General features: G+C 45.6%; 1 protein-coding gene across 1 annotated transcript in view; it reads right to left on the bottom strand.

The window, feature by feature from the left end:
• The window catches only part of VWA8 (von Willebrand factor A domain containing 8), a 154089-nt gene that overhangs the window by 124170 nt on the left and 15397 nt on the right, over window positions 1–14522 (bottom strand). Inside the window, exons 3-5 of the mRNA XM_054975104.1 lie at window positions 3116–3246; window positions 1411–1521; window positions 580–747 (exon numbers count right to left, since the gene is read on the bottom strand). Coding sequence (XP_054831079.1) covers window positions 580–747; window positions 1411–1521; window positions 3116–3246 — 410 coding nt within the window. The remainder of the gene's footprint in view (window positions 1–579; window positions 748–1410; window positions 1522–3115; window positions 3247–14522) is intronic.

Below are 14522 nucleotides of genomic sequence, written 5' to 3'. Positions count from 1 at the left end.
GGCGACAAGAAGCTGAGCTCCAGCAGCCTCCAGCCACACTCTTGCCCAGCAAGTTGCATTCTGGCTGGAAAGTAGGTTAACTGGCTGACAAGCTGCTACTACAAGGCAGACAAGGTTTTGTGGCCAGGAAACCGCTTTTCCAGTAGCGCAAAAAGCAGTTACATTATTCAGAGTTAAGAGGACTTGGAAAATAGATTACACTCAGCATAAAACTGCTGCATGAAGATCATGAGAGACTCAAAGGTTGCTGAACAGGCTATTGTGTGTTTTGAAAGGGCCCAACAGACCTTTCTGAATCCTGTCATACATAAACATGCAATGACGTGCTTGATGGATGGAGGGATACGATTCTGGCATTCGGAGCAAACACATTTTGGACTTGCAGAGAGACAAGGGGGGGGGGTGTACGTGCCAGCGCCCTGCATCAAAGCAGAAACCAAACTGGGAAGACCACGAGCTGTACACAAGAGCTTAGCCCTGGGCAGACCAAAGGCTTCTTTGGCACCTCATTTCCATTCATTCTAGTAACAAATCACCTGTCAGTGAAAGAAATGTGAACCATCAATCTGTTCCTGGTACCTTCAGCAGTTTGTCATAATGTTCTGCTGACACGAGGAAACGGCCATCTTCAAGCTGCATTTCCCTGTTCTCCAACAAATTGTTCAACACTGGCAAGACATTCCGCTCCGCCTTCTCCAAGCCTTCCAGAACCAGGATTCTACCTTCTGTGGCTGCACGGACTGCACACTAGGAACCAAAACACAGGGGGGGGGGCGGGTACTAGAGGCAGAAGCCACTGTCTTATTTATGGTGTGATTTATCTTCTACCTTTCTTACTAAGACTCGGCAGATTACACAGCCAGTCAATCTGATCATCAGGCTGGGACATTCAATCAACAATGCAGTACAGAACGCAACTGGAAGTAAATCGCTAAGTTTTGCTTCCAAACTGGCCATGTGGCTCCTAAGTATCTTCTTTCAGTTGCCCAGATAAAGAGGGGAGGAAAGGAAGAGTGAATCAGTGATGAAAAAGAAAGGAAATAATAGCCTGTGCATCCCTGGGGACACATGTAGTAAACTGAGAGCAAAGTATGAAATGGAACAGAAGGGAAAAAAAATAACAGGAGCTGAGAGATCAATAGGGAAAGATAACAAAGGAGACAGGAGATAAAAACTTCACCAAAAAGAATGAAATGGGAAGAAAAGCTAAAGAGCCCTTTCCCTGCAATAATAAAAGCCCCTCCCCTTCAACCCCCCCCTCTTAGACACATCGAGTGAACTGACATCTGCAGTGGACCAAAATGCTCTTTACTCAGAAGACTGACAGAGAACAGGACCTGCCTGAACTCCTGCAGCAGCCAGTTCCCCTCCACTTCCACACGAAAGGAATGGGCTGTCACAGCTGCTCACCTGATCAACGTAGTAGGCGGTGCCTGCCCGGATCTCTCTCCGCTGTTTGAGGTCAGTTTCTGTTGTGTCCCTGGATAGGGCAAAGTACTCCACCTCTCGCTTGGTCAGCTCCTGCAGGACGTAGCACAATATTGCTGAACGAAAACCCACCTAAGAACCAGCCTCACCGCTTAAGGGAAATCGCGACACCTGGCTTTCATCAGCAGGGCTGCATTTTTCTTTCGACCACCTGCTTTATTTCCCTGCAACACTGTTCACCTTTAAAATAACTCAGACCATGCAACTTAACCAGCCAGGCTCCTTGCAGAAAGCAAATATTGACATGAGTGCGCACTGAAAGGAAGCAACAACCTTCCATAGCCTCCACCAGGCATCCCACCAGGGCTGATCACAGCCTGACATGAAGCAATCACTAGAAACAGTTAAAGCCACAATTTTTATTTTGAAAAATTATATTCTATTTCTATGACCCTACACTTGTTTTCTGGGGGGACAACTGTGAGCATCCAGCAATAAGGGCTGCACATAATTTGAAAGTCAATAAAACTTCAGCACTTACTGATTTATACTGGGAACCATTATACTTCATTATCAAGAATGCAATACAAGACTTGAAAACAGGTCTGTTGGGGGCCTTAAAAAAAAGCATCCCACATTTGACATAAAGCCTTACTGCTGCCCAGAACAGGCACATACACACACACACACACACACACTGAACAATATTCCTGAACAGAACTGAGGCTTGTTTTACTCCCTCGCCTCCCAAGAGGTGTGCACAAACACCAGGCACCGTCATTACAAAGATCAGGCCAGTGTAAGCCTCTTGAATCCCTACCCAGCCCTCTCACCTGCTCTCCATCAAGAAACATAAGTTCCAAGCTGAAGTTCCTTGGATGGGGGCTAAACAGGACACAGCTGGCAAGCACAGGCCTTCCGTTCCCCCTAACAGCTGTGATGCCAGGTGTCCATGCACCATACAGGAAGAAAGTAAAGCAAGGTTCTCTTCAGCTCAAAAGGGTCCGTGGCATGTAGGGGTGCTGTGCCTTCAATACACTGGATCAAGCTCAATGTTTTTAAATTGCTCTTCAAGCACAACAGCTCAACAAGTAAAGCAACTCTAGTAAAGCAAATGTGGAAGTTTTGTGTTTCCCACTTTCCCTGTGAAAGGCATACAAGGAAAAACTGGGAGATTGTTGCATCTCATTTTTCTTGCAACCCCTTCCCACTGCAGACCTCTCCCTCCGTATGTCATTGCTCAGGATTCCCCATCCTCTAGGAGAGCATTTTGCGGAAATCAGTGGGCCGCAAGAAACTTCCATTCTGCTGATGGAGAAGGTACTAGCATCTTTCAAACTCTGGCTTTAGCTGGGATAGCACATTTTTAAAATTTATATTTATAGGTTTTTCTTTAAAAAAACAAGCAATTAAGGTATATAACAAATGTAACTGTTAAATATTCGTTTTACAGCAGTCTCGGGGTGTTTGGTTAAAGCTGGGGCATAACACCAAGAAGCTCTCGTCCACTCTCTCACCACACCATACACAGATGGCCATTATTCTATAGAGCTTTCTCCCAAAAATCTAAGCAGATGCCTTCAGACCTTTCCCTCAGGCTGGTGGCTGTGGCTGTACAGAACTGCACAAATTGCTAGCATCAGCTTCAATTCTCCAATTGAAATTAGGTATCTCTTCAAAACCTTACCAAATACTGCATAGCTATAGATCGTCGCAGAGGCCCAGGGGGTCCTATGAGGAAGACATCTTGGCCCAAAAGGTCTTTTTGCATAATCCATCTCAGATGCTGGATAACAGATTGAGCCGGAGAGTCTGAAACTATATGAAAAAGGCAGCATTAACTGGGATCTCAGCTAAAAAGCTTAAACACAGAAGTTTATCCAACACAGCATACAAAAGGATGAACCCTTTTGACTGGTGGAAGCAGTGTGTTCCCTACCTTGCTCTTCCCTTAGCAACCATTCTAAAATAAATGCATACAATTTATAGCATCATACACCTTTTAAATCAGAAAAAAACCCACCAATACTGAAACACTTTTGCATCAATGCAAAATTACCTTTAAGCTCACACCATTTAAGAATACCTTTATTGGCATAACAATGTGAACATGCACAGTTAGCAGGAAGACAAGACCACCACTGTCCGAATATTTAAACCAATCCTCTCCTCTTGGATGCACGACGGAGGAATTTAGCCACAGACTCAATGGCCTCATGGTTTGGGGTGAATAATAGCAGGGAAGTCTTACTGACATCAGATGGTCCATCGTGATTTTGCATAAGAGGTTCTAAATATACAGCACGGATATCACAATAGAATAAACCATACAGGAGAATGTGTTCAGTACTTTCTACCTCCCTCAGACCACAGGTACATAGCCTAGTGGAGTATGGGATTTTCTTAAACCTCCCATACAATATGGCAGAAGGAAGCACGTTAAACCGAGCTAACATGAATGCTCTCCGAAGGTAAGGGGAAGTCAGACAAGAGAAATACTCTGCCAAGAAACCACTGGGAAAGATCCCCCATCTCAAAGGGGAGCATCTGCCAGAGGCAAGGCTTCTGAGATCTTGTGTCTCAATATCTACAAGTCTTTGTTTGATTGAGGCAAATGTGGACCTCTCTGTAAGGTAAACTAGTTCATCAAGGCTAAGCCCGATTAGAGAGATTTTTTCCCCTATATCAGCTAGCCAAGTAGATGATGGGTAATCAGTTAGCATGTGGGCAATGAGGCTATTCGGGCTGCTCCTAAAGTGCAGACGCAACCAAAATGTAATTGTTACAACTTACAATCCATGCTTTTGTCTCCAACCGTCTTTGGTTGGTCTCCAAGCATATAGCTGCATAAGGCAGCTTAGAAAATTCCTTAGAAAATTAGATTGTATTCATTCCACTGCTTTATTAAAAGATGTAATCCAGATTGGGATGCCATAGAGCAATTTAATACTAATTTTATGATTGAATGCTCTAATGGCTGCAGGTACAAATTGATTTCCTTTAGTATAGAAGAAGCGTGTGATTGCTAGTACATTATTATTCACAGAATTTATTATTTCCTTTTTGTGGGCTACCCAGCTAGCTCTATAATGGAAATAAATTCCTAGGTCTCTAAAGCTTTTAACTGGTTCAGTCACTCTCCCTCTTATAATCCAATTAACAGGTTTCCAGGATTTCCCAAAAGCCATGATTTTAGACTGCTCAAAATTTAGAGTCAATTTATTCACTTTGCAGTAATCTACAAAGCAAGATAACACCCTTTCCAACCCTATTGCTGAGAGGGACAGCAAGACCGCATCATCGGCATACAAAAGCAGTGGAACGTGTACCGTCCCTAATTTGGGGCTGTGACCGTCCATTCCTTTCAAAAAGGGAGCCAAGTCACTTAGAAACAGATTGAATAATAACGGGGCTAAAATGCGCCCTTGCTTTACGCTGATATTCATTGGAATCTTAGGCGTTAGATTACCATCCTCGGGGCATCTGATTTGACAGGAGGTTTGAGAGTAAAGCCTTTTGACCAGAAGAAGCCATCTCGCTTCCAACCCCAAGTCCCTTAATTTCTTCCACAAAAGAGCTCTGGAAACGGAGTCAAAGGCACCCTTAAGATCTACTTCATATAATTTAAGCCCATTCTCCTTTCTATATTTGTTCACCAAATGACTTAATACAATACCGTGATCTAGGGTCAACTTCCCCTGACAAAAACCAACTTGTTCTGGGCCTAAGATCTGCTTTTCTGATATCCACAACTTAAGTGTATTTGCCAGCTGTCCTGCATACAGCTTCCCAATGGTGGCTAGGAGGCTGATTGGCCTGTAGTTGCTAGGGAGCTGACCGTCACCCTTTTTATGTATAGGGACCACTATGGCATTCATCCATGCTTCAGGTATCAGACCCGATCTGTCAACAGCGGTGAACAAGGAGGCTGAAAAGGGAGCCCGCCACACCCTTGCATCAGGACCAGGGGCTTTTCCCTGGCCTGATTAATGCAATCAAAGATTCCACCTCCACCGCCTATACTGGGGGCCATTCTATGCAATCACCCAAGCTAGCAACTGGTACCTTAACGTTGTTTGCCCTATTCTCCTGAAAAATCTCCAAAAAATAATCATACCAGGCATTTACTGTTATTGGGCTGTTTACAAAACCATTCCCACCCAAGGAGTCTGAGATCAAAGCCCAAAATTTCCTCGAATCTTTATTTATTGAGGCTTGGAGGAGGGGTTCCCAACATCTTTGCAGAAAGGCTTTTTGCTTGTTTTTATATAATTGATGTAATTCAGCTTTAAGCTCAAAATACTCCTTGGGAGGATACGCTAGCTTCAATTCCCTATACTGGTGGTAAACATAGCGCACTTGATCTTTCATGAAATGACATTCTTTGTCGAACCAGCCTCTCGCAGATATCCCCTTTACGCGCTGCTGTACCGCAAACTGGGACCTCAGCGCATCAGAAAGTTGCATCATGATTTTGTCATACATCTGGAGCAACGCTAGCGTCTTCTTCCGGTTTCTTGATAGTGAGACAAACTCTTCTAGTATAGGAGACTCACGAATGCTCGCTGCCACCTGGGCAGACTTGTTGGACCAGTGGATTCTAGGTATCCTATCACTTACCCTACCAGGGTCAACTTTCAGACATTCCCACCCTCGAAGGGGAGCAGGGAGATTCAGCTCTAAAACCAAGGGGAAATTAAGCTCACACAGGCTTTGATGCCTGAAAAATGAATTTTGTGTAAGAAATACATTTCAGACACATTTTATGGCTGTGAAAGAATAGGTTACTTGCAAGGAACTAGGATGTTCCCCCCATTCAAGAACAGTACATTTTGTTCAAAACACAACAGGCAGGCTACTGCAAATTGTATCAGTGGTGTGCTTTGCTATGATACTGCCCTTCCCATATGGGCATGTCTACATCCTTCTCAGTTTAAAACCTCTTGATAAAACCAAGGCTCATTACCCAGGGCAAGCAAGCATGCCACAACGGGGGCTCAGTACAGGGGGCTTGCCTGCCTACGAGGAGTCCGTCGTGAGGGCTAGATGGATGCTGGCTCGCGAGGAGCTCGTGGTGCTTCCCTTTGATCTGCAGCTGGGGGCCATTTGGTGAAGCCAGCCTGGTTGCCTTCTCTTTCACAGGTACTGCTTGCTATTTAACTGGGGCTCTTGGCCCATGGCTCTTAGCCCGGGGCATGCAGCCAGGGAGCAATCATCAACTACACGAGGTGGAGGATTCGAGAGGCTAGGAAGAACATCACCATGTTATGAACTGTTCCTGGGATGGCTGCAACACCAATTCAGCACTGTGTGCTTAACTATACCATGATTGCAGCCTTAGTCTGTTGCCTTAGTTGAGACCACCAGTATGTTTGATACTCCAGTACGCGCGTGTGAGGTCCAGTCCTAAGCTTCTTACTACTTACTTGCTTGGTGAAAATGTCTGGCAAATTTACTATTCAAGTGCAGTTGGGAGCTGGTAAATATGGGAGTAGGACTTACCAAAGGCACCCAACATCAAGCAGTAACGCTTGCTGCTTATCCAACCTCTCTAGTATTCCTCCTACTGAAAATGAGGCCACTTCCACTCCCCGCCCCCCCCCCACTACACTAATCCTATGCAACTCCAGACCTGTTAGGAACAAGGTTGCATGCCTTGTGGGGATGTTGCAGGAAGAGAAAATTGACGTGGCTTGCCTAACAGAGACATGGCTGCAGGAAAATGACACGGTGTGTCTGTCCCAGCTAACTCCCCCTGGCTATGTGGTCCTACACCAACCTCACTATAGTAGCCGAGGAGGAAGGGTTGCTATTATTCTCCGTGACTCCTTCAACTTCCGCAGATCTCCAGTACAAGCTATGGCAGGTACTGACTGCATGTTCCTGTCTCTGGGAATTAAAGACAGACTGGGTATCCTGCTCGTTCACAGACCACCCAGCTCCCCCATAAGCCCCCTTTCTGAGTTGGCAGAGCTGCCAGCAGACATGGTGTTGGAGACTCCTAGACTTACTGTTCTGGAGGACTTCAACATACATGCTGAGTGTTCAAAGTCAGGCCCAGCTCAGGAATTTATAGCTTCCCTGGCAATCCTGGGCCTCTCCCAAATAGTGTCAGGCCCTACTCATGAAAGAAGCCACACCTTAGACTTAATATTTTGTGCTGAGCATCTGAAGGAAAGTCTTATTTCAGCATTAGAGACTCGGCCTCAACCATGGTCAGATCATCATCTGCTGAAGACAAAAGTGAATATGGCCCCAACACCCCACAAAATAGAGGGTCCAATTAAAATGATTTGCCCACAAAGGCTCATGGACCCTTCCAGATTTCAAAATGCCTTGGGGGATTTTAGAATTCCAGACACATGCTCCACTGAAGCTGCTGTAGGAGTGTGGAACACAAAGCTCTTCGGACCTATTGACACCATTGCTCTTTGTCGACCCCTCCAGCCCTTGGGATGGAAGCCGGCACCATGGTTTACCACGGAGCTGGCTGACCTGAAGAGGGCTAGAAGATGTCTAGAAAGACATTGGCATAAAACTCACATGGAAGCTGATAGAACTTGCTACAGAACACACTGGAGGATCTATGAAGTGGAAATGAAAGCAGGAAAGAAACATTACTTCTCAGCAACCATTGTGTCGGCTAGTTCATGACCGTCCCAATTGTTCAGGGTATCCAGACACCTTCTAACGCCTAATTCGGAACCTTTACGGTCCCAAGAACAGACAATTGGCTGCGAAGCCTTTGCTAAGTTTTTCACTGATAAAATAGCATGAATACGCTCTGATCTAGATGCTAGCTGCAATGTAAACGAGATGGAATAAATGCTTAATTCACCATCTGACCTACATTTGGACTGCTTTGAACCAATTACAATGACAGACCTTAACAGGATCCTGGCATCTATGAAAACCACTACTTGTGTGCTTAATCCTTGCCTATCTTGGCTGTTAAAATCAAGTAAAGATCACATAAGTGAACCACTGAGATCTATTGTAAATCAATCGCTAACTCAGGGTACCTTCCTCCGACCGTTCAACCAGGCAGTTATTCATCCGCTAATTTAAAAACCATTTCTGAATGTTTGACACAATTTAAATGGAGAGATGAAAACACTGGTTCTATTGGGCTAAGTTCCAACAGTGTCACTCACTTCAGTTAGGTTTTGGTGGAATTCTCTGGTTTAATAAATTCTCTGGTGTGATGTTGGTCCCTCTGCTTCACTTTGGTTCTGGGGAGGATCCTATTCCCTTGCTTCAGTTTGGTTCTGTTGGGTTAAGGTTGTGTCTGGGAGTGTACCTTTGGCCACTGGCAAGCTTGCCCCTACGTGCTTCTGCCCGAGAGCCATCTTGGAATGCTTCCCCCATAAGAAACAATGGGGAGTGGCTGGGGGCATCTTTTTCAGGGCCCACTGAACTGGATCCCAGGGCTCAATCTTCCTGAAACCTGGAGGTCCTCTAGAGGACAATCAGGAATAGGCCCCGTGCAAATTCTGTGGAGTCTTCTTGAAAAATGCCCCCAAGATAGTTTTCCCCATAAGGAATAAATGGCCAAATAAATTTGGAATTCTCTAATCTTGCTGAACCAGATTAGAGAATTTTACTCAGATTTCAGGGATCCTTGAAACCCATGCCTAGATAATCTAGATTTTTGTGGTTGTTGTTGCACACCCCTAGCTATCAGGCCACCCTGGCTTGCAGCAGCAACATAGAAAATACATAGAAGCAACAGCCAAAGATCACCACTGTACTGCTCCATTGTTATAACATAATGAGTAGGAACTAAAGAACAGAATGTACCACCCACGAAAAATGACAGCTAGGATGAAGGAAGTATGACTATGGAATTGGGTTAATGTACAATATCCAGGCAAAGGAAGAAAGAGCTCACATGAGCTTTCTGTGGTGAACAGAGTTACGCTGGTTTCATCAGAACTCACATGGGCAATAGCCCCATATTAGCTAGCAAAGGAACCGTGCGCCACCTCCTCCCACGCAAGTGCCTGCTCCAAACACAAACAGAACACAGGCAGGCACCCCCTGCCCCCGCCGCCCGCAGAAACCCAACAATTCCCCAGTAACATCAACCGCCACAAACACAACTCAGCAAGAAGGCATCTCCAAATGGATTGCAGGAACAGGAACACACACCCCAAAGGCAAATTCTAGATAGGAGAACCCCCGCCCCCCTCCAAGCATTCTGTAATCATAACACTATTGCATTGTTCACCATTTGTCTTATGCTGTCTGACTGCACAGCTTTATCCTGTAATCTGCCTTGAGTCTCAGCCAGAAATGTGGACTATAAATAAAGTAATTAAATAATTAAAATACATAAAGACAATGTATGACTCATGCAATAAAGGTATTGCAAGTCCTGTCAGGGACAGGGGAATCATCAAACCAATTCTTCCACAATGCAAGCAAATAGTCCAAAAACATGGACGCCTAAGAGAAAGGTTAGATAACATCACCTCTCCCGTCTCAAACACACCAGGGCAATGCAGAAAGGTGCAGTAGTTGAGAACTGAAGGCCATCAAAGAATAGATCTGGGAACCCTCACGCAATGGAGAGGAAGGAGTGTGTGGATGGCAGACAGGAAGGAGATGAGTACTTGAAGGGCCCAGCAATCCCATGCTCAATCGTCAGCACCTGAGCATCTCCTCTCTGCATCCATTCTCCCAAATCTTACTATATAATTGAGTAAGCGTATTTCAGACAACTCACTTTATACCCTGGTGCACCACCAGAGGGCGCTGCCATGGAGAGAAGCTTAGGCAAGGCACCATGTCCCTCCAGAAAACGTGCCATGATGGGAAGCCCAGGCCAGGAGCAGGTGGCAATGCCCGCCTCCCGCTTTCACCCAGCTGGTATTAGGAGTGAGGCAGGTGGAAATGCCCACCACCCAACTTAACCCAGCTGATAATAGCAGGTGGTAATGCCCACCCCCTGCCTTCACCCAGCTGGTATTAGAAGCGGAGCAGGTGGCAATGCCCACCCTCCCGCCTTAACCCAGTTGTTATTAGGAGCACAGCAAGTGGCAATGCCATCTCCCCGCCTTAACCCAGCTGGTATTAGGAGTGGAGCAGGTGGCAATGCCTAACCCCCGCCTTAACCCACCTGGTATCAGCAGCGGAGAAGGTGGCAATGCCCACCCCAATTTAAACCAGTTGGGATCAGGAGCAGAGTAGTTGGCAATGTCCCCCCGCTTTAACCCAGCTGGTATTAGGAGCGGAGAAGGGGGCAATGCCCACCCTCCCGCCTTCACCCAGTTGTTATTAGGAGCAGAGCAAGTGGCAATGCCATCTCCCCACCTTAACCCAGCTGGTAATAGTAGCGGAGCAGAAGGCAATGCCCACCCCCGTCTTAACCCAGCTGGTATTAGGAGTGGAGAAGGTGGCAATGCACTCCCCTGCCTTAACCCAGCTGGTATTAGTGGCAGAGCAGGTGGCAATGCCCACCCCCCACCATAACCCAGCTGGTATAAGGAGTGGAGCAGTGGCAATGCCCACCCCCCCACCTTAACCAATCTGGTATTAGAAACTGAGTAGGTGACAATGCCCCCCGCCTTAATTCAGCTGGTATTAGGAGCAGAGAAGGTGGCAATGCAACCTCCAACATTAACCCAGCTGGTATTAGGAATGGAGCACTTGGCAATGCCCAACCCCCCCTCACCCAGTTGGGATGAGAAGCATAGCAGGTGGTTTTGCCCACCCACTGCCTTAACCCAGCGGGTATTAGGAGCAGAGCAGGTGGCAATGCCCATCCCCCATCTTAACCCAGCTGGGATCAGGAGCAGATCAGATGGCAATGCCCACTTTCCTTCACCTGACTGGGATCTGGAGTGGAGCAAGTGACAATGCCCCCCCTCGTCTTAACCCGGCTGCTATTAGGTGTAGAGCAGGTGGCAATGCCCATCCCCCACCTTAACCCAGCGGGTATTAGGAGTGGTATAATACCCATACGATACTGGTTTTAGAAAACATTTTTATCAAAGTGCAAAGTGCTAATTATGTGCAATTTCCAAGCAATGTTATACAACAATAGTAAGTCACTCTAAATATCAGTATATCTAGGAAAGACAATAAATAGCACAATAAATAACATAGTCCTTCAATCAATAACATGAAAATAGTCCAACTGGTGAGAACTCAAATGCTAATAATTGTCAGACTATGGAACCCTAGTTATCTGAGTTCGTCTCCCCCCTTTCTGCAAAAAGCACAAGGTCTCTTGATTCCAAAAGGTTTATTGAAAGACTATGCTCAGGACACAGGTGTCCATAATCCAAAGGCGGTAGAGGCCCTTGGCTGAACGAAAGCTTTGTTGAGAATGGCACGTAAAACGAAAGTTACAACACTTCAAACACCCATTCCCAGCCTCCCCCCGAGTCCTGTCTGCGAAGGCATGAGAAGACGAGGACATCAAGGTCATTGGCTGGGCTGGATAGATAAGGCTCTTTGCTCCCATGGATATGAGTGGCCTGGACGACACCTGGGCCTAGAGGGAGGAAAACTAGACAACTACTGATTATAACACAAGTTAACATGGTGTTACTCTGGCTAGAGAATTGACATTCTGACAATAATCCTTCCTTTTCTTGGATAGATGTTATTTTCATAAAGGCGACCATCACTCAGGTGGAGAAGAACTGGAGCTGAACGTTTCTTCAAACAGAGAGCCGACGGGTTTTTGCTAGCAGATTTCCAATTCCTGTTTCGTACTAATACTTCCTCATGGGCATAATTTTATAGACTAAAATAAAATTAACATAATATGCAATGACTGTGTATTTACTTCCATGAATAGGAATAGCACAAATGAAACGGGAATTAGAAACGGCAATGCCCACCTCACGCCTTCACCTGGCTGGGATCAGGCGCAGAGCAGGAGGCAATGCCCTTCTTCCCTTCACCCAGCTGGGATAAGGAGCAGAGCAGGTGGCAATGCCATCCCCTCTTCATGGAGCAGGTGGCAATGCCTGCCCCCCTTCACCCAGCTGTAGTCAGGTGCAGAACAGGAGGCAATGCCCCCCCCTTTACCTATCATGTATGGAGCAGGTAGCAAAGCCCACCACCCCTTCACATGGCCAAGATCAGACAGATCAGGCGCAGAGCAGATGACAATGCCCACCCCCCTCCTTCACCAGCTGGAATCAGTGATGGAGGAGGAGCAAGTGCCTGCCTGCCCGCCCTCTCCTTTCTAGAGCCGATTGTATTTTTTCCCCACAATGGGCTTTGTTGCTAGTAAAATATAATGCCACAGCAAGCTCACTAGGAACCAGACAAAAACCAAAACAGAACAATGTCCACAACAGTGACACCAGCACCATTGATCAGAAACCAAAGTCTCTAACAAAAAAACTAATATTGTCACTTTTTATCTGTGTATTAATTATATTTATACCTTGCTTTTCATACAGTTGGCTCCTACTTGCTTACAATTAAAAACAACAACAATGTGCAATTCAAACAATGGTACCATAACTCTGGTACTTGTACAGAATTATGGGGTGCCCATAGCCCTTCCCACTCAGTTACCAAAGACAAGGACACTGCGTGGAAGAGAATTACAGGAAACAAGAGGAGGGCCAGTGAACATGTTGTGCAGCCACTACAGTTCAAGAGGTGGCCGGTCTCCTTGACGGTCCTTTTCGCTTCATCCCCCAGCATACGGTATTGAGCAGCTTACACTAATACAGGCCCTGGCACAGTGTTTGCTCTTATTGGAGGATGCGGGCTGTGAGTTGTGTGCCCAAGGAAAGTTTCCTTACTATGTAACCAATTGCTTCTGGTACACTTCACATTAGTAAGTGTAACTAGCTCTATTTTTAGGTATGGTTTGAAGAAGTCAGATCAAACTTTAGAGATGCCTAAAGCAGAAACAAAATTCGAGAATGTAGAGCAATCTATCGAGCAGAACAGATCATAACTGTTACACAACATATGAGAATGCTCTAGAGCCTCCAGGAGTGGGTATCGCCCCTCTGGAAATGCATGCACTCAAATGCACCGAAGTCTTCCTGGCCACCTTCCAGCTGTACCCAGCATTTTTATCTTGGAGGATTGTAATACTTTATTCAGTTTCCACAAAATGTTACTATTTTCTTTATTTGGAATAAAGAGATCATAAAAGGACTTGTAGGCTTGACCTGGCAAATACTTTTGATTATACTTTTGATTAACGTTCCCAGTATTCTGGGTACAACTAACTGCTACTGACTGCCACCAGAAACATTTAATCATCCCAGATTTTTGCCACCTTCCCTTTTAATCTCTCCTCCTCCTTCCATCCTGTAACAGACAGACAGGATGGATTTATAAACCCTCTTCATCATCTGAGATACTTCAAGATCAATCTGCTTTCTGGTGAAAAGTGCTGTTTAAAGGTAAAATCCAGTAGCAATATTGGGAGAGAACAACAGTTCTTTCACTTTCACGTCTCCAAGAAATCAAATTGTAGACGTCGATGATCTATCTTGTACCCTAACATCTACCTTAAAAATATCTTAATCCTGTGTTGTCAGCACACACATAGGGTGTGGAGGCTCACAAAATGACCTCCATACCTAGACAATTTTTGTATTCAGGAGCTCTAGTAGGAAAAGGACAGAAGCAGTAATCCACAATTAATAGTTCTATTCACAAGTAACAGTGAACACATGTACAATCCATGTACATTGTACACTTGATTTCTCTTTATACTTATGTTCAGTACTTTTCATGTTACATCCAACACATTTTCAGCTGAATGTGTGATTGTCCCTTTACCTGCATGAGTGTTATCTGCTACAAATGTGTGTGTGGTGGCGGGGGGGGGGCGTTCTTAGCCTGGACTTAAATTGCAGCCATAGAATGTGCAAGGCCAGTCACAGGCCTTGTTAGAGACCATGCTGTGGGCCTCGCTTCTCTAACTATAGATCCTCTCCAAATGAGATCTAAGAGCTATATGATGCCCCAAGCAGAATGAAGCAACGTTCTCACAGAACTTAGATGGGATTATGTATTTATTGTGTTTTCATCCTGCCCATCATCTAAGGAACTCGGGGTAAGTGTACACAGCACGCTCATGTCCTCTCTCTCCCCCCTCCCCC

The sequence above is a fragment of the Eublepharis macularius genome, chromosome 3 (assembly GCF_028583425.1).
Source record: "Eublepharis macularius isolate TG4126 chromosome 3, MPM_Emac_v1.0, whole genome shotgun sequence".
Taxonomy (NCBI): domain Eukaryota; kingdom Metazoa; phylum Chordata; class Lepidosauria; order Squamata; family Eublepharidae; genus Eublepharis; species Eublepharis macularius.
The sequence above is the reverse complement of the archived record's forward strand: the minus strand, read 5'-3'. Positions and strand labels throughout refer to the sequence as shown.